Consider the following 15,196-nt stretch of genomic DNA (forward strand, 5'->3'; position numbering starts at 1 on the left):
CCCGCCGCTCTCTAAAGGATATAATTGTAATAGTGTTGGAAAAGGGGCGTCTAACCGGTGAATTGTACTTATGTCATGGTCATTAATTTGGTTCCGAGTGGCCTGCTTGGAGAATAATTGGTGTAGAAAGGTGAGCATTGAGCATCATGATTGCGTGAAATACGCTATGTGGATGTTCATATATTATTTTATGATAATGATGATGATGATGATGACGATGGTGATTATGATAATGATGGTGCTGTTGGTTGTGATGATGATTATGATGATGATGACAATGATGATGATGGTGGTGGTGGTGGTGGTGGTGATGATGATGATGATGATGATGATGATGATGATGATGATATGATGATGATGACAATGATGATGATGGTGGTGGTGATGCTGATGATGATGATATTATTTCAAAATTAAACATTCGTAAAACTTTCACTTTCTCCATCTCCGAAATGCAGGCGGACCATGTCCTGACAAAAAGGGAGGAAATGTAAATATTTATCACGGTGCAACAGAGTTAAACACAGAGAGGAAATTAACGAGAGCAGTTGGAAAGAGGGGGAGGGGGGGGGGGGTGAGTAAATGAATTAGGTGGAGGGGCGGAGGTGGGGGTGGGGAAGATTTTATTGGCTTATGGACAAGATAAAAGAGAGGAAGCACAGGTACCTAGAAACCTACCTTACTACCTACGATTCATTGCAGTTACAGCCTAGCCTGCTTGGTACTACCTACACTGCTCGCGCTCAAACGCACGCGCATCTTTTCTCTTTGCTTACCTACTTTTCGCGTGCAAACTTCGTCTTCAGTGTTCTGTTCATCTCTCGCCTCAAGTTCATCCTCTTGCTCCCCATATTGGCTCTATGTTATCCCTGGAATTCCAGGCTGAAAATAGATCGCAAGTTTTTGACCCGTCTTTAAGAATGTAAGACTTGAAGGTGCGACTTCCTGCCAAATTTCTGTTATCTCAATACCGTGGATTTTTGCCTGCCCATGAAGGGAGAAAAAAAAATGGTTTGTCAAGCATTGTGATTTCTACAGTTAGCTGTCTTTGATGACCACAACATCGTCAACGATGGTTGGATAACCGAACAAGAGGTTCCTTTTGTTGACAGGTGAAAAACGTTTTCATTCGGTTAGGGGCTTTGATCGAGCGGAGGAGGCAAGGAGGGAGGCCTCGAAACTCGCGGCGCCATTCGTTTCATTTGAGAAGGCGAGTGGAGGAGGAGGAGAGGGGGCAACTCTATCTAACCCAACATGGCGGAACGAAAACTTGGACGGTAAGTTGCGTTTGATAACTTTGAAATAGGTTTCAAGTTATTTTGCGAGTGATTATTGCTTCTGTGATTGCATTGCACTTATAATATTTCATTTGCGTGATTCTGGAAAGGATTGAAAACCTCTTGTTGTTGATATTGGTGAGTATTTTTGATCACTAACTTCTCAGAAATCAGTGAAGTTTTGTTGTGAGGTTTTCGTTTCGGGGTTTTCTCAGCCGAGCTCAGCTGCTGACCTCAATCGCTGGAACGGTGGAACTGCATCTTCGATGTTAGACTTATTTATGCAGAAAACTTTTACGAAACATGTCATGGATCTGTATATTTCCCTTTTACTTATGCTTCTTACTTATACCTACAATCAATAACTCTTCATATATATCACTAGTTGGGGGGAAGGGGGGGGGGGGGGGTCAATAGAAGAAACTTAACTCATTTTCGTAATTGAAGGTGAATCCTGTCGGGGTTTTTAAACAATTCAGTTTCGTTGCGTTTGTTTTGTATATTTAATTTATAATCATATTTGAACACTACATATCCCCTCCCCCTTTTAGTTAATTAAAAGTAACCTCTTCTGCCCTCCCCCCCCCCCCCCCCCACTTCCACCTCATCCTCTGACCTTACCTTGCAATATAAAATGAAAACTTGAAAATTAAAAAAAACAACACAAATTCTTAATGATTTAAAAGCCGTGCAATAAAGCTCAATATCTGGATTTTTTATTTGCTATGATCTTGTTCCCAGTTTTGTTTGTTTTATTTGTTTTTCTGCGCATTCACCCATTCCCCGTCTTTGTGTACTCACGCACAAGAACATGTGTCTGACTAACTTGTAATGGTCTCATTGTTGTAGTTAAAACAAAAACGAAAAAAAAAAATGTAAACTCTCAAACAATACAATGAATCATGAATTGTCCATTTTTACAAAAAAATATTTAAAAAATTGAAAGCGTTTGATACTCGGACTTAATAATAGATAAATTGAAATAATTAAAAAATATAAAATTAAAAGCGAAAGACCAAACTGTAAAAAGAAGAAGAAAAAAATCCCCCCCCCCCCCCAAAAAAAAAAAAAAAAAAAAAACCCAAAAAAAACCAAAACAAACAAAAATCAAAACAAAGCAAAACAAAAAGACAACTCCTACTTTCTGGACACAGGTGCTAGTTATTCTCTCCCAAGACATGTTTGTCTAACACTTGTTGCTGAACTCTTTTTTTTTTAAATTTATATTATGAAAAAAAAAAAAAGAAAATAGAAAGCTGTTTACATTTTGCATGAATCAATACCAGAATATTATTTTCTGATTCCCAGTTCCCAAGCAGACATGATTTGAACTTCTTTTTAAGTAAAATTATGTGACAACTTTATAAAAAAACCCAAACTGTTATGGGCTCATTGTTGTGATGGAAATACTCTCAAACCGACACAAAATATTGTCCATTGCAACAATGTTATTATATCGAGTCCATAATTGCGTTTGGATATCAAATCTCTGCAGACATGTGTTCGTCACTCTGGACATAATTTTAATTTAATAATACAGATGAAAGTTAGCAAATTGTCAGAGGTACTGTTGAAAGTGAATAACAGTATTTCAAATGAATGTAGCATTAGTCTTGGATCTTAGCTGAAGTGTCGCAAACAATCTTTATACTGAGAAGAAAAAAAGTAGTCCGTCAGAGCCATTAGGCCAATGGAGCCATAGTTTATTCTGGTTTCCATAGAGTGAAATGGACAATAGCAATTGTTTGCTACCATTCGGATAGGATGCTAGTCTACCGCAAAGTACTTTCACTAGATCTAACAAGCCCAGCTATCCAAACACTGCTGGGTGGACAGGGGGGTCAGAAAAAAATCTCAACTGCATCAGGATCGATCTTGGTCCCTTTGATTGTCAAGTGAGTGCTCTACCAGCTGAGCTATCCGGACCCCCTTGATACTGAAAAGCATACAAAATTATCCCTCCTCTTGAGTATATTGAAATTGCATTTTTCATATTCATATCATCTCTTCTCTTCACGAAATGTTTATAATTTATAATGCTTTTGTAACAACAGTCACAGCAGTATAGTGCCTTGATTTGCAACAAATCAAAGTATTTTGTCATGGGATAAACACTTAGTACATTTTTCCCTGCACCACTCAGGTATGACAGAGTACCTAGCCACTGGCATTTATCGTGTTTATTATAATTTTGCTGGTGCAAAACAAGTACATATAAGATTTAACGATTTTTTGAAAGTTTTTGGGAAGATAATGGCAGGTTGATGCAGTGTCAGTCTCCAGGCCAATGCTTTTTGACTGGGTTCATCCATCTCCTTCTCATTCCTTGTTTACATTGGAATTCCTTCATGAGGTCATAGGTCATCATGGGAGTCATTAAGAACTCATTGAATTAGAATTCTTGTCTAATTAGATGTTTTTATGCGAAGCATTCAAAAGGAAGAGCTGCAATGGTTGAATAACCTTAAGAGATTTGTTTACTTCTCCTTTTGTCTGAAAACTTGGTCAAAATTCTTGACTTGTTTTGAAAAGGTAAAAGATAAGATTTTTGTGTGAAGCATTCAAAAGTAAGGGTTACAATAGCTGAATAAATTTAAGAGGTTTGTTTGACTTGTCCTTTTCACTGAAAAACTATGCATAAATTCTTGACTTGTAAAAATAAACAAAACCGTTTCCAATTTACAACCAACCAACATTGATAAACGGGAGTAGAATTTCGAAGTTGATATTTTGTTAAAAGGGTTTTGATTTACCAAAAGACAGATGGAAATCAGAATGGTTGACATACTCTTCCTTATTTACTTTAAATACTTTAGTCTTTTTTAAAACCTGGAAAAATAATATTAATAATAATAATAATACTTTATTGATCCTTTCAGAAATAATCACATGAGTTACATCATCCCAATAAAAATTATATTAGATAATATCAGCATAATAATAAAGTGAGGAGAGATAACTAGATAAGCACATAAATAAATAAACAAATAAATAAAGGAAAAAATGTAATTTATCAGATATATGATAATGCTCTTAAATAAAGGTAAGAGGTAACTCTAATCTGAATTTAGAATCCTTTTCACGCTGTTATCACAATTTTGAAATACATGTATTTTCAGATACTGTTATTTAATGCTTCCTTGCTGCACTGCTGTAATATTGATTAATTTAAAGATATAAATATAACCATTCATCTCATTGTGGTACGATCTATGAGTAAACCTGCTGCTGTTAAATTAATTATAAGCGTACTTTATAAAATTTGAGTCAAACACACATTTTTAATTTATCGATCACGGGTCATTTTAGCTTTAAACGCAATTATGTTCAGCTAGTTAATTCCAACTTATTACCAGATTTGACATGGCTGGCCACAAATATCCTCACCAGTGATTTTCCAATGCATCAGTTGCTGGTCGATAACAATCTGATTCAAAGTCAGAGTAATTGCCAATGATATTTACTTCCATCACTTGTTGTTCATGCCATGCTACTTTAAGAATAGTAGTATCCAAAAATACATGCATTTCAAAATTGTGACAAATAGGTTTCCCAGTGTAAGACTCAAGTTTATAAAAGACATGTTTGATCTTATTTTTCTATAAATCTTCTACTCTGCAGGTAACTTACGCTGGGATTATCTGTTTAGAGGAACATGGGAACATTTTGAATGAGTTAGAGAGTAAAGGGATCATTTTAAAAAAAAGTCTACATTCAAATAAGAAGGGTCAGATACAATGCACTATTTGATGATGTCTTAGTTTCAATGGGAAAACCAACAGAAATTACATAAGGGCATTGGCCATGCCAGATAAAAGCCTTCTAAAAATGATCTTCATATAACCACGTCAACAAACATGGAAGACCCAACACAAGAAGCCATGGAGACTGAGGATACAATTTCAAGCTGTTCCATCCCCAAATCCAGTTCCTTTTCTCCCAAAGTGACTCGGCCAAAGCTACCACCATTTGCAGGCTCTGGAGGTAGGTCCATTAGTCCTAGATCAAAGACTGATCCTGGGCGAGGGGAGATAAAAGCGATTATGGAAGACATCATGAACCTGAAAAAGACAGACTGGAAAACTTTCAGTCGTTCGAGAACAATGCCGAGGTTCAAGGGAAAGTCTGTGTCAACCGATACATCACCAAGTAGGTCTCCTCGGATAGGTTCCCCTACAGATGATTCAAACACCAAATCAGCCTTCACAAGGGATAGAAGTAGAAGTTTGAAGCTTCTGACTGATAAACTGAAAAAGTCTCCAAGTTCGAAACTGTTTCAATCTTCACCGTCCAACACTAATACGTCTGAGGATGTGAAAGAAATTAGAGTGACCGATGAAGAGGGCACCTCTCAGTATTTGGACATTGCATCAACTGGTAATACATGTGAACAATGGAACCCTCAACATTTACAGACACATGGACACCCAGGTTATTCAGGTGGGAGTCCTAGAAGAAGCCCAGATAGGAAATCCATGGAAAGAATGTATGAACAAATTCCAGAAACTCCTGAAGACTTGGAGCTGGAAGAAGCAGAGGACAATAAATCACATTTGCTTTCGGCATCATCGGAAGAGAGTTTCAGATCTGTACCGGACACCATTCCCGATGGTTCTCAACTAGGAAGGGAAAGAACTCCTGATAGTGATATTGCTGTGGGTATTAGGGAGAAATCTCCTGAAAGTGATGCTGGTGCTGAATTTATGTCACGCTCTCATGAAGATTTTGGTAAACCATCTTTATCAGATAAATCTGTAGAGGATGAAGGTGTTATAGGAGACATGGAGGAACAAATTCAACCTGTTGTGTCCACTTATATTTATCATCCCATACCCCGGAACTCAAAATTTTTACAGTTGGCGGCAACAAAACCTCCGAAAAGATTCCCTCCAGAAAGACGGTCAGGTATAACAATGGTGTCATCCCGTGGCCGTGTCAGTAGTTTCAAAGAGACAAAAAGTGATGAGGCCAAATCTTCAGAGGCCAGATTAACACCTGAAGGTCATCCTCGTCAGAGATTACAAAGACGGAGTGAAACCGGCAAGTTGGGGAAATCAGGTGCTCAAAAATCATCTCCCAGGTTTATCACTCATCCACCTCATGCTAAATCAATGCACAGCGAAGCTGGATCAGTAGATAGTAATGGCTTTGCAGCTCTGAAATCATCAACTACAGACAGTGAGGAAGATTTAAAACAAAACAGTCAACTCTCACTTGCCGACAGTCAGTTTGCGAGTGAGGGATCAGAATATCAAGAATATCAGGATGTTATGGAGAGTGTGGCATCTGAAGGTGCTGATATGTCATCATCTTCATCGTCATCGTCTGACAGAAAGAATGGCAAATCTGGAAAGCAGAAATCCAAAAGTGATCCCAGCGGAGACAAAACACGAGATGTTCTCGATTTTCCTCAGTCTCTAGAAAGTCCTCAGTCCCACAGTGCACCAGTACTGTCCAAAGACAAGCTCCATGCCGGAGTTCTTGACAAAAATTTAGTTATGTCCGATGATGAATCGAAATCGAAACAAAAATCACGGTCGGATAACTATCTTTCTACAAGTGGAACTATGGAAGAAGAAGGTGGAAGTGCAGATATTCATAGTTCTGATGAAGAAGGAAGTGTAAATGTTAACTTTCGAATGGAACCACATTATTCTCAACATGAGAGGACACTCAGTCCTCCACCAACCAAATCCTCAACTAAAACTCTTACTCTGTCCGCCCCAGGGACACCTCATGGTTCCTCCCCTGGTCCCCCTCCAACACCGGCTGAACGTCCCACAAATTTACTCAGCGTGCCTTCCACATCGGGGGGTACTGGGAGGAAGCCAAACATTTTCCGTAGTGCTAGTTCTGCCAGTGTCCTTCAAAACAGAAAGAATTCTGGCATTGCCAACAGAGAGAAGGATGTTGTGAGGAAGTATAGCATCACGTCAGATGAAGCCATGGTGAATTCGAAATCTTCTTTGAGTCTTGGACCGGAGTTTTTACCTCTTGGAGATACAAACAGCTCAGCAACTTCGATGCCAGCCGTTTGGAATAAGGATAGACTTTCCAGTTCAGACTCTCCAGAACGGGAACCAGGATTTATAAAAGTGAGTACATAGTATTCAACACTAGTATCATAATAACATTTTTTGAGTCTCTGTTGCTTCCATCTGACTGATTATCTTCTGTCGCTCTCTCTCTCTCTCTCTCTCTCTCTCTCTCTCTCTCTCTCTCTCTCTCTCTCTCTCTCTCTCTCTCTCTATTTATCTCTATTTATCTATATTATCTACCTCTTCCACACACAAAACTGTTTTTTACTTTAAGTAGAAAGTCTGTACTAAGCATACTAGTCAAATTTAATGTTTTTAGAGTAAAGTGTTCAGATTAAAAAGAATTTAAAAAAAAATCATCATAGATTCCCACCTAGATATGTACATGTCCGGGCTGCTACTGCTGTTACAACTATTCTAAAAACAAAAATTAAAAGCGCCTTTCACAACGCGATATGTTGTGTCATCTCCTGGATTGGTTGAGTGAGAGCTGTATCATCATGAATCGTGAGACCTGAAGAAAATCACATGACTTCCTCAGTTGACTTGTTTTAGTTTCGTTTTTTGTTTTTGTTGTGTGTGTGTTTGTGTTTGCGCCCCCCCCCCCCCCCCCCCCCAGGTATTTTCACCTTTTTAAAATTTGTAATACACTGAACCCTTCCTCATTTTTTATTTTTCATCTAAATGATGAACACGTATCGTTCAACATTATATCTATTGTATCTATGTTTGGTGACTCCTCCCCGGTTGGGTTGGTTGGTTGGGTCAAACGTCGTGTGGTATGAGATTGTGTGAAATTCTTGACATTCCCTTAGTAGTCATCAATAGACAATGAAGAAATAAGTGGGCTATTTCTCATACACTTTTACTTTTATACCTTCACGCGTTTCTCTGCTCTACCCCCCCCCCCCTACCCTCCCCATACACACCGTTATTTCCCCCTGTTTTTACCCATTATATCCCTTATTTCTCACTAAATTCCAATCAGATTTTAAACTTTAAGGTCACACATGAGTTTTGCGTGTTAGTATAAGTATATTAGCTATATCCAGTTTGCGGATGTTGTGTGTATTTTACCTAAACGCATAGTATCGATACCGTAATGAAAAAATGATCACACTAGAAGTACAATGACATCGTATGCTACTGCTAACGCTTAATTAATCGGGATCACACGGTATGTATCACAAATTTATTCGTGATAGATTATCTCTTCTCTGGATTCCTCCCAAATTACTTCCAGATACCCGGTGACCGAGGACGAAGCACGGAGGAAATCTTACGGGGGCAGGGCAAGGTGTCAATGTTGACACAAGGAGAAATTATGGGCTGTGGGGGAGGGGGTGGTGGAGAGTCGTCATAATCATCATCGTGATTTGTTTTTGTTACGTCACACAGGACTATCCCATTGCCTCGTAACTATAATTTGTTCTAGACAACGCATTCGGGGTTTCATTACTTCCAGTATATATTGTGGTGTCAACCACCGTGCAGAATTTGTGGGGGTGCATTACGCATCGTGGAGTAATACTAATACACTAGAAGACACTTTTAAGCCGAAAACAGCTATAATATTATAATACATGTAATAATAAAACAGACGAGAAGGTAAAAAGGAACAAAAAGTAACACACACACACACTTACACACCATCAAACTTTTTAAATGTCAAACACTGACTTGTTGAAATATCATATTTGGAACTACCATTTTCTGAATCGGTTTTATATTGTAATAAAAATAGAATAATCACTAATGAATTAATAAGTAGATGAATAATTAATGAATAAAAAGAAATATATGAACAGATGGATCTATAAACATATGTGTAAATAAGTATTGATATATATATATATATATATATATATATATATATATATATATATATATATATATATATATTATATATATATATATATATAATATATATATATATACATATAGGGTGCAAGAGAAAACAACTTGAAAAAATTGAGTATGGTGAAATTTCGGACTTTCATCAGTTATGGTCCTTCCGGCGGTCACAGGCTTACAAACTTTTCCAGTTTGTTTTTGTTTTTTTCCTCGCTTATATTATGTACATATAAGATAGAATGATTTTAATTAATCTTATTACTAATAATATGACCAACCGTTCGTTTTCGGTTTGGCTTTTCGTTTTGGTTTAAGCGGCATCCACTGCAATCTATATGTCGTACATCAAATCACGATGGACGCACAATCATGGCGGTGGTCGTTTGTAAGAATGGTGTTATAGGACCAGTTCGACCGGAACAATACATTAAATTACTGTAATGGTATTGCGACGTTCCAAGGAATAGTTACATGATAGGGGTGGAGTGTATGTATTGATAACACGAACTAACAGGTGGGCACACACTTAGGTGTCTTCTTTTGTCTTGGCCTGTCCACATTGTTTAACCTATATGCCATTGCTTTCTGGCGCCTGGTTCATTTCACGCCTGTCTGCAACTGTTTTCGCTCGTACTCGTAGTACATACATACATAATGTTTTTGGTAGAATGTGCCAGATGTTTTCACCAACCATTCTTTTCTGACACAGATTATACTCCTTTGTCCATTTTTTTTTTTTTTGGGGATATCAGGGCCTCAAAATTGATATCTCTGCAATGCACATCATTCACCATGGTCAATCCGCTTTGCGGTGTTTTTTTTAATTTGTTTCTTCAGGAAGTCATGAAAACAGACTTACTAGAATAATTAAGAAGGATACTTTCGAAACCCGAGAAGTCACACCCAGATAGAAAATAACACTATTTTTTTCCACCATAATTGTAATACTTATGGAGAACCCACAATATTTGCGTATGAATAGAGGCTATTTTGCGAACAGGCACTCATTTATTATACTTATACATTACATTGTGGAAATAAACATAGATCGAGATGAATCTTTTAAATCATTAATTATAAATAAAATTAAATCGGTCGGCTAATAAAGTCTGTAGGTGCGCGCAAATGAATCTAGCATTAGGGTGGCCAGGCGGCGATTCCCAAGGCCAAGGTCAAATTAAGGGCAGATCATTATGCCCTAGCAGATATTCTAATTGACCATTTAATTTGAGTCTCCGGATGATAGAATTACCCTTGAATATAAAAAGGTTTGCAAGTTACTCTAAATATAAATACATTTCTTTAAAGAATAATAGTTTTATAATTTTTAGATTTGCCAGTAATTCTAAGGGGAAATTTTTCTTCAGGATCTATACCAAGGGAGGGCTGGAATAACCCAGGCGTCAGCCGCAAAGCGGCACCGCAAAGTGGTTACTTGCTCAAGGCCACACAGAGCAACAGGCAGTCGAACTCGGTACCTTTCGGGTCCGAAGCAAAGACCATTTCGCTGAGCCACGCTGTCCCATATGTAGTTACGCATTTGATGATTAAAAAAAAAATATATATAAGATACGGACCCCTCATGGCTTCACTACACTTGCTTAGCCGTTGTGATACGTACGGACTCTCTCTCTCTCTCTCTCTCTCTCTCTCTCTCTCTCTCTCTCTCTCTCTCTCTATCTATCTATCTCTATCGCTCTCTCTTTCTCTCTCTCCCTCCCTCCCCCCCCTCCCTCTCTCCCACCCCTCCCTCTCTCTCCCTCTCTCCCACCCCTCCCTCTCTCTCTCTCTCCTCTCTCTATCTATCTATCTCTATCGCTCTCTCTTTCTCTCTCTCCCTCCCTCCCCCCCTCCCTCTCTCCCACCCCTCCCTCTCTCTCCCTCTCTCCCACCCCTCCCTCTCCTCTCTCTCCCCCCCTCCCCCCCCCCCCCCTCTCTCTCTCTCTCTCTCTCTCTCACTCCCTCCCTTTCTCCCCTCTTCTTTCTCCATCTCCCTTTCTTTCTCTTTCTCTCCCCCCCCCCCCCCCCTCTCTCTCTCTCTCTCTCTCTCCTTCCTCATCACCGACCACCCGTTTTGAATGCTGGCACAGGCCTCTCTTCCCAAGAATTAAGAATGCGTTAGGATGACAGTGCCAAGTGTTCGCTGGGGTTTTCCTGTTTCTAATTATATCACCAGTCATAATCGTAAAACCATAGTGTAATACTAAAACCCTCTGACGTCTTAGTTTATGGTGATACCAGAAGAAAGAAAAAAACCCACTCTATTTTGGACTACTGGGAGTACTCTCGTGCTGAAAGATCTACTTGAGTACGGTAAGGGAATGTGAGTAAAGAGCCTTTTCCAAGGACTCAACTATGCACCTCTCGAACCCAGGACCTTCCGATCCGAAAGCGAGTGTCATACCACAAGACCACAAAAGCTCAGTCTTACTTTTAATTTTCTCATTCTGCAATTGCGTTCAAAGATATTTTTTTTTCTTCTTCTGGGTTTGAACCTCGCTCGGTGCATAGTTGAGTCCTTGGAAAAGGCTCTTTCTCACATACTCACATTCTCTCACCGTACTGGGGTGTAACATGAGTACCTGGCCGTTAACAGCGTTGTCTCTGTCAGAAATTTCTTTTTTTTTTAAAAAAGTAATATCGCCTTACCATGTGTCGTTTTACTTGTTACGTGTTGCTGTTGGTCAGGGACCCTTGTAAATCGCATTGAGCACATTTAGTGGATATTGCCACAAAGCTCAAGTTTTTGTTTTGTTTTGTTTGTTTGTTGTTGTTTTTTCTTCAAGTAACCGACTAAAATTGTGAGTCCGTTTTGAAATACGCACAAGGCCATTCTGCGTACATACTTGAAAGAAAAAACAAAACAAACATTAAAAATTAAAACTATTTAACATTTTGGCCAGAAAACTCATTTTTCAAATATCGATCGATTAAATTGACCCACATCGTGCCACTTCCGTGAAGTCACAGGTTTGAAAACTTTTGGCAAGATGAGCGGTCAGTTTAATCGATCGATGCTTGAAGGACGAGTTGTTTATGTTTTCTGGCCAACGTTTGTAATAACGTGTTTTTCCAGAGTATGTACGTCGGTAATTATTGGTCTAGCGAATGCTGGACATCCCAGTTGTGCGTATTGAGTGATATCGGATTTTGACATCGAAATGAAGACAAACCATTTACCCCGAACTGTGTAGGCTTATTTGGAGGTCTGATAACCGAACGCAATTATGGGCTTGATTTAGCGTCGTTGTCATGGACAATATTTTGCCTTGGTTTGAGATTATTTCCATTATAAACAATGGGCCCATAATGAGATGGGTTATCAGACCTGCAGATAAGTACACGTTGACCTCGGCCAAGTAGGAGAAGTTATCACATGATTGTGATATAATATATTCTAGAGGTTACTTCGTTTCACAAGATAAGACAACTGTTGTGGTAAATTTTTTTGGTCGTTTTATTTCTATCACTTGTCAGATTTGAGACCGCTAATAAATGTTACATATTTATATGTGTAAGACACACGTGTTAGTGTATATGACACACGTGTTAGTGAGCGTGTTGTGAATTCCGCAACCTGCCATTTTCCCCCATGCTGCGTGACCTCGATCAACAAGTCACTCGGCCCCAGACACCGTGAATTTGACCGTGGTGACCATCTTGTTTACCCAGACCTATCGCTGGCCACAAACAACTACAACACACTGATTTCATTATGCTCATATCAGCTGTTTGTCTACTGTTACTGACGGTATGACGACTTCTCCAAAACAAAAACAAAAAAACAAAGAAAAAACAACCAAACAAACAAAAGGTGTTCCATAGACGGTCGAACATGGGTGCTTTTTTCTACTTTCGAATTTAATTTACCTCACCAGTTAGAATTAGATTGGTATATTTTAAAAAATATTTTTGAACATTTTCCACTTTTGGTGGTTGGGTAGAAGGAAATGGGAAAAGCACCCGCTGTATGGACCACTTACGTCTCTTGAGACGTCCTCATTCTGTCTACTTAATTGGATTCAAGTCTGATGTCACGTCGCCCAGCAACGGCGGCCATCGTGGTTCTAAACAAAGAAAATCGGTACCTTTTATTCTTCATGGTGGCTCGAACTTTTCATATGTCTTGTGATCAGAATGTATAAAAGTCAAAACAAGATTATATTTATAATGTTTTTCTCCTCTGGATACACTTTTATGCTCGTCCGAGAAATATTTCATAAAGGCATCCGCCATTGATCCTATAGTTTAGAGCCAGTTACTAAGTTACTATGCGTCATTACGAGGGAAGTGGCGTTACGACTGTTGAAGCGTTAAGGTAAAAATACTCACACCATCCACCATCCGTATAAAAACGTACCAACACACAAGACTATGTGTAACCTTGTACGTTTATAGTCTTGATTGATATGATTTACGTACTGAGAATGATTAAAATGGCTGTCTAAAAAAAAAAAAAAACAATAGCAAAGAGCTGAGTGACGTCATATTCGTTCCTTATGTTTGCAGGTCTGATGAGCCAAATGTTATGGTCAAAATATTGTTCATTGCAACAATGTTAAATCAAACCCATAATTGCGTTCGGTTATCAGATTTGCTAAATAGCATGTAGCTTCTGCGTATAAAATAACATGGTGGTCTACATATATATAATATATATATGCATCTCTTACACATCACACATCGGCCAATTGCCTCAGAAAGCTCAACATATTGTATTGGTTGAGCGATTGATTTGTCTTTTTTTTTTTTTACGCTTATTCGGAAACTATAACTTTAACTTGGCACACGAATGAATTGCTCTTGAGATCCAGATCTCGGTTCCTTTCCATATGAAGCGAGTGCTCTCTTCCACTACCAGCTGAGCTTTCGGAACCTTGTTTGATGGATTCCTTCGTTCTACACCTACTGTTTTTTGTTGGTCACGTCCCCTCCGAAATTTTGTAAAATCTATCGCAAGAAGTGCGTACCCAACCCTAATTGGATTCAATAGTCTGATATCACGTCGCCCAGCAACGGCGGCCATCGTGGTTCTAAACAAAGAAAATCTGTACTTTTTATTCTTCATGCTTACTAGAACTTTTCATGTCTTGTGATCAGAATGTGTAAAAGTCAAAACATGATCAAATTTATAATGTTTTTTCCCCTCTGGATACGCTTTTATGCTCGTCGGAGAAATATTTCATAAGGGCGTCCGCCATTGTTCCGATAGTTTACTAAGTTACCATGCGTCATGACGAGGGAAGTGACGTTACGACTGTTGAAGCGTGTTAGTTATAACTTACAACAGTTTTTTGGGTTTTTTTTTTAGATTCCGTGGCTTACGATTTGCTCCCAGGTATCCAATGGTGTCGCGTCACCTTGATATCTTTTCGGTGTCGCTGTTGTCTTGGTAAACAACGAGTGTGCCCTGATGGCGTAAGTATGTGACTCACTGACATTGTTTTTCTCTTTCTTGATAGTAGATTCCTTAGTTCTACACCTATAAATTGTGTTGGCCACGACCCCAATGGACGGTCATCAGCAGAGATAGACTAAATGCACTGCGATTTTTTCCTGTTATTGTTGTTGTTTTAATCACTAAAACAAAATCACCCCCCCCCCCCCCCCAAAAAAAAAAAAAAAAACAAACAAAAAAAAAAACAACAAAAAACAACAAAAAACAAAACAAAACACACCAAAAAAAAACAACCCCAAAACAACAAGATTAGCTGCAACATAGCAATTACGACTGATTTTTACTATTACTATAATATCTACTACTACTACTACTACTACTACTACTACTACTACTACTACTACTACTACTACTACTACTACTACTATTACTACTACTACTACTACTACTACTACTACCATTACTACTACTACCACTACTACTACTACTACTACTACTACTACTATATACTACTACTACTACTACTACAACTACTACTACACTACACTACTACTACTACTATACTACTACTACTACTATCTACTACTACTACTACACTACTACTACTACTACTACTACTACTACTACAC

The 15,196-nt window shown here is 38.6% G+C and overlaps 1 protein-coding gene across 1 annotated transcript in view; it reads left to right on the top strand.

The window, feature by feature from the left end:
- Positions 1–897: 897 nt before the first annotated feature.
- LOC144970481 (rho guanine nucleotide exchange factor 17-like) overlaps positions 898–15,196 on the top strand; it is a 111,057-nt gene continuing 96,758 nt past the window's right edge. The window contains 2 exon segments of the mRNA XM_078910175.1: positions 898–1,277; positions 4,899–7,372. Coding sequence (XP_078766301.1) covers positions 5,135–7,372 — 2,238 coding nt within the window. The 5' untranslated portion in view covers positions 898–1,277; positions 4,899–5,134.

Source organism: Berghia stephanieae, chromosome 4, assembly GCF_034508935.2.
Source record: "Berghia stephanieae isolate SIO BIC M18660-M18661 chromosome 4, UCSD_Bste_1.3, whole genome shotgun sequence".
Lineage (NCBI taxonomy): Eukaryota > Metazoa > Mollusca > Gastropoda > Nudibranchia > Aeolidiidae > Berghia > Berghia stephanieae.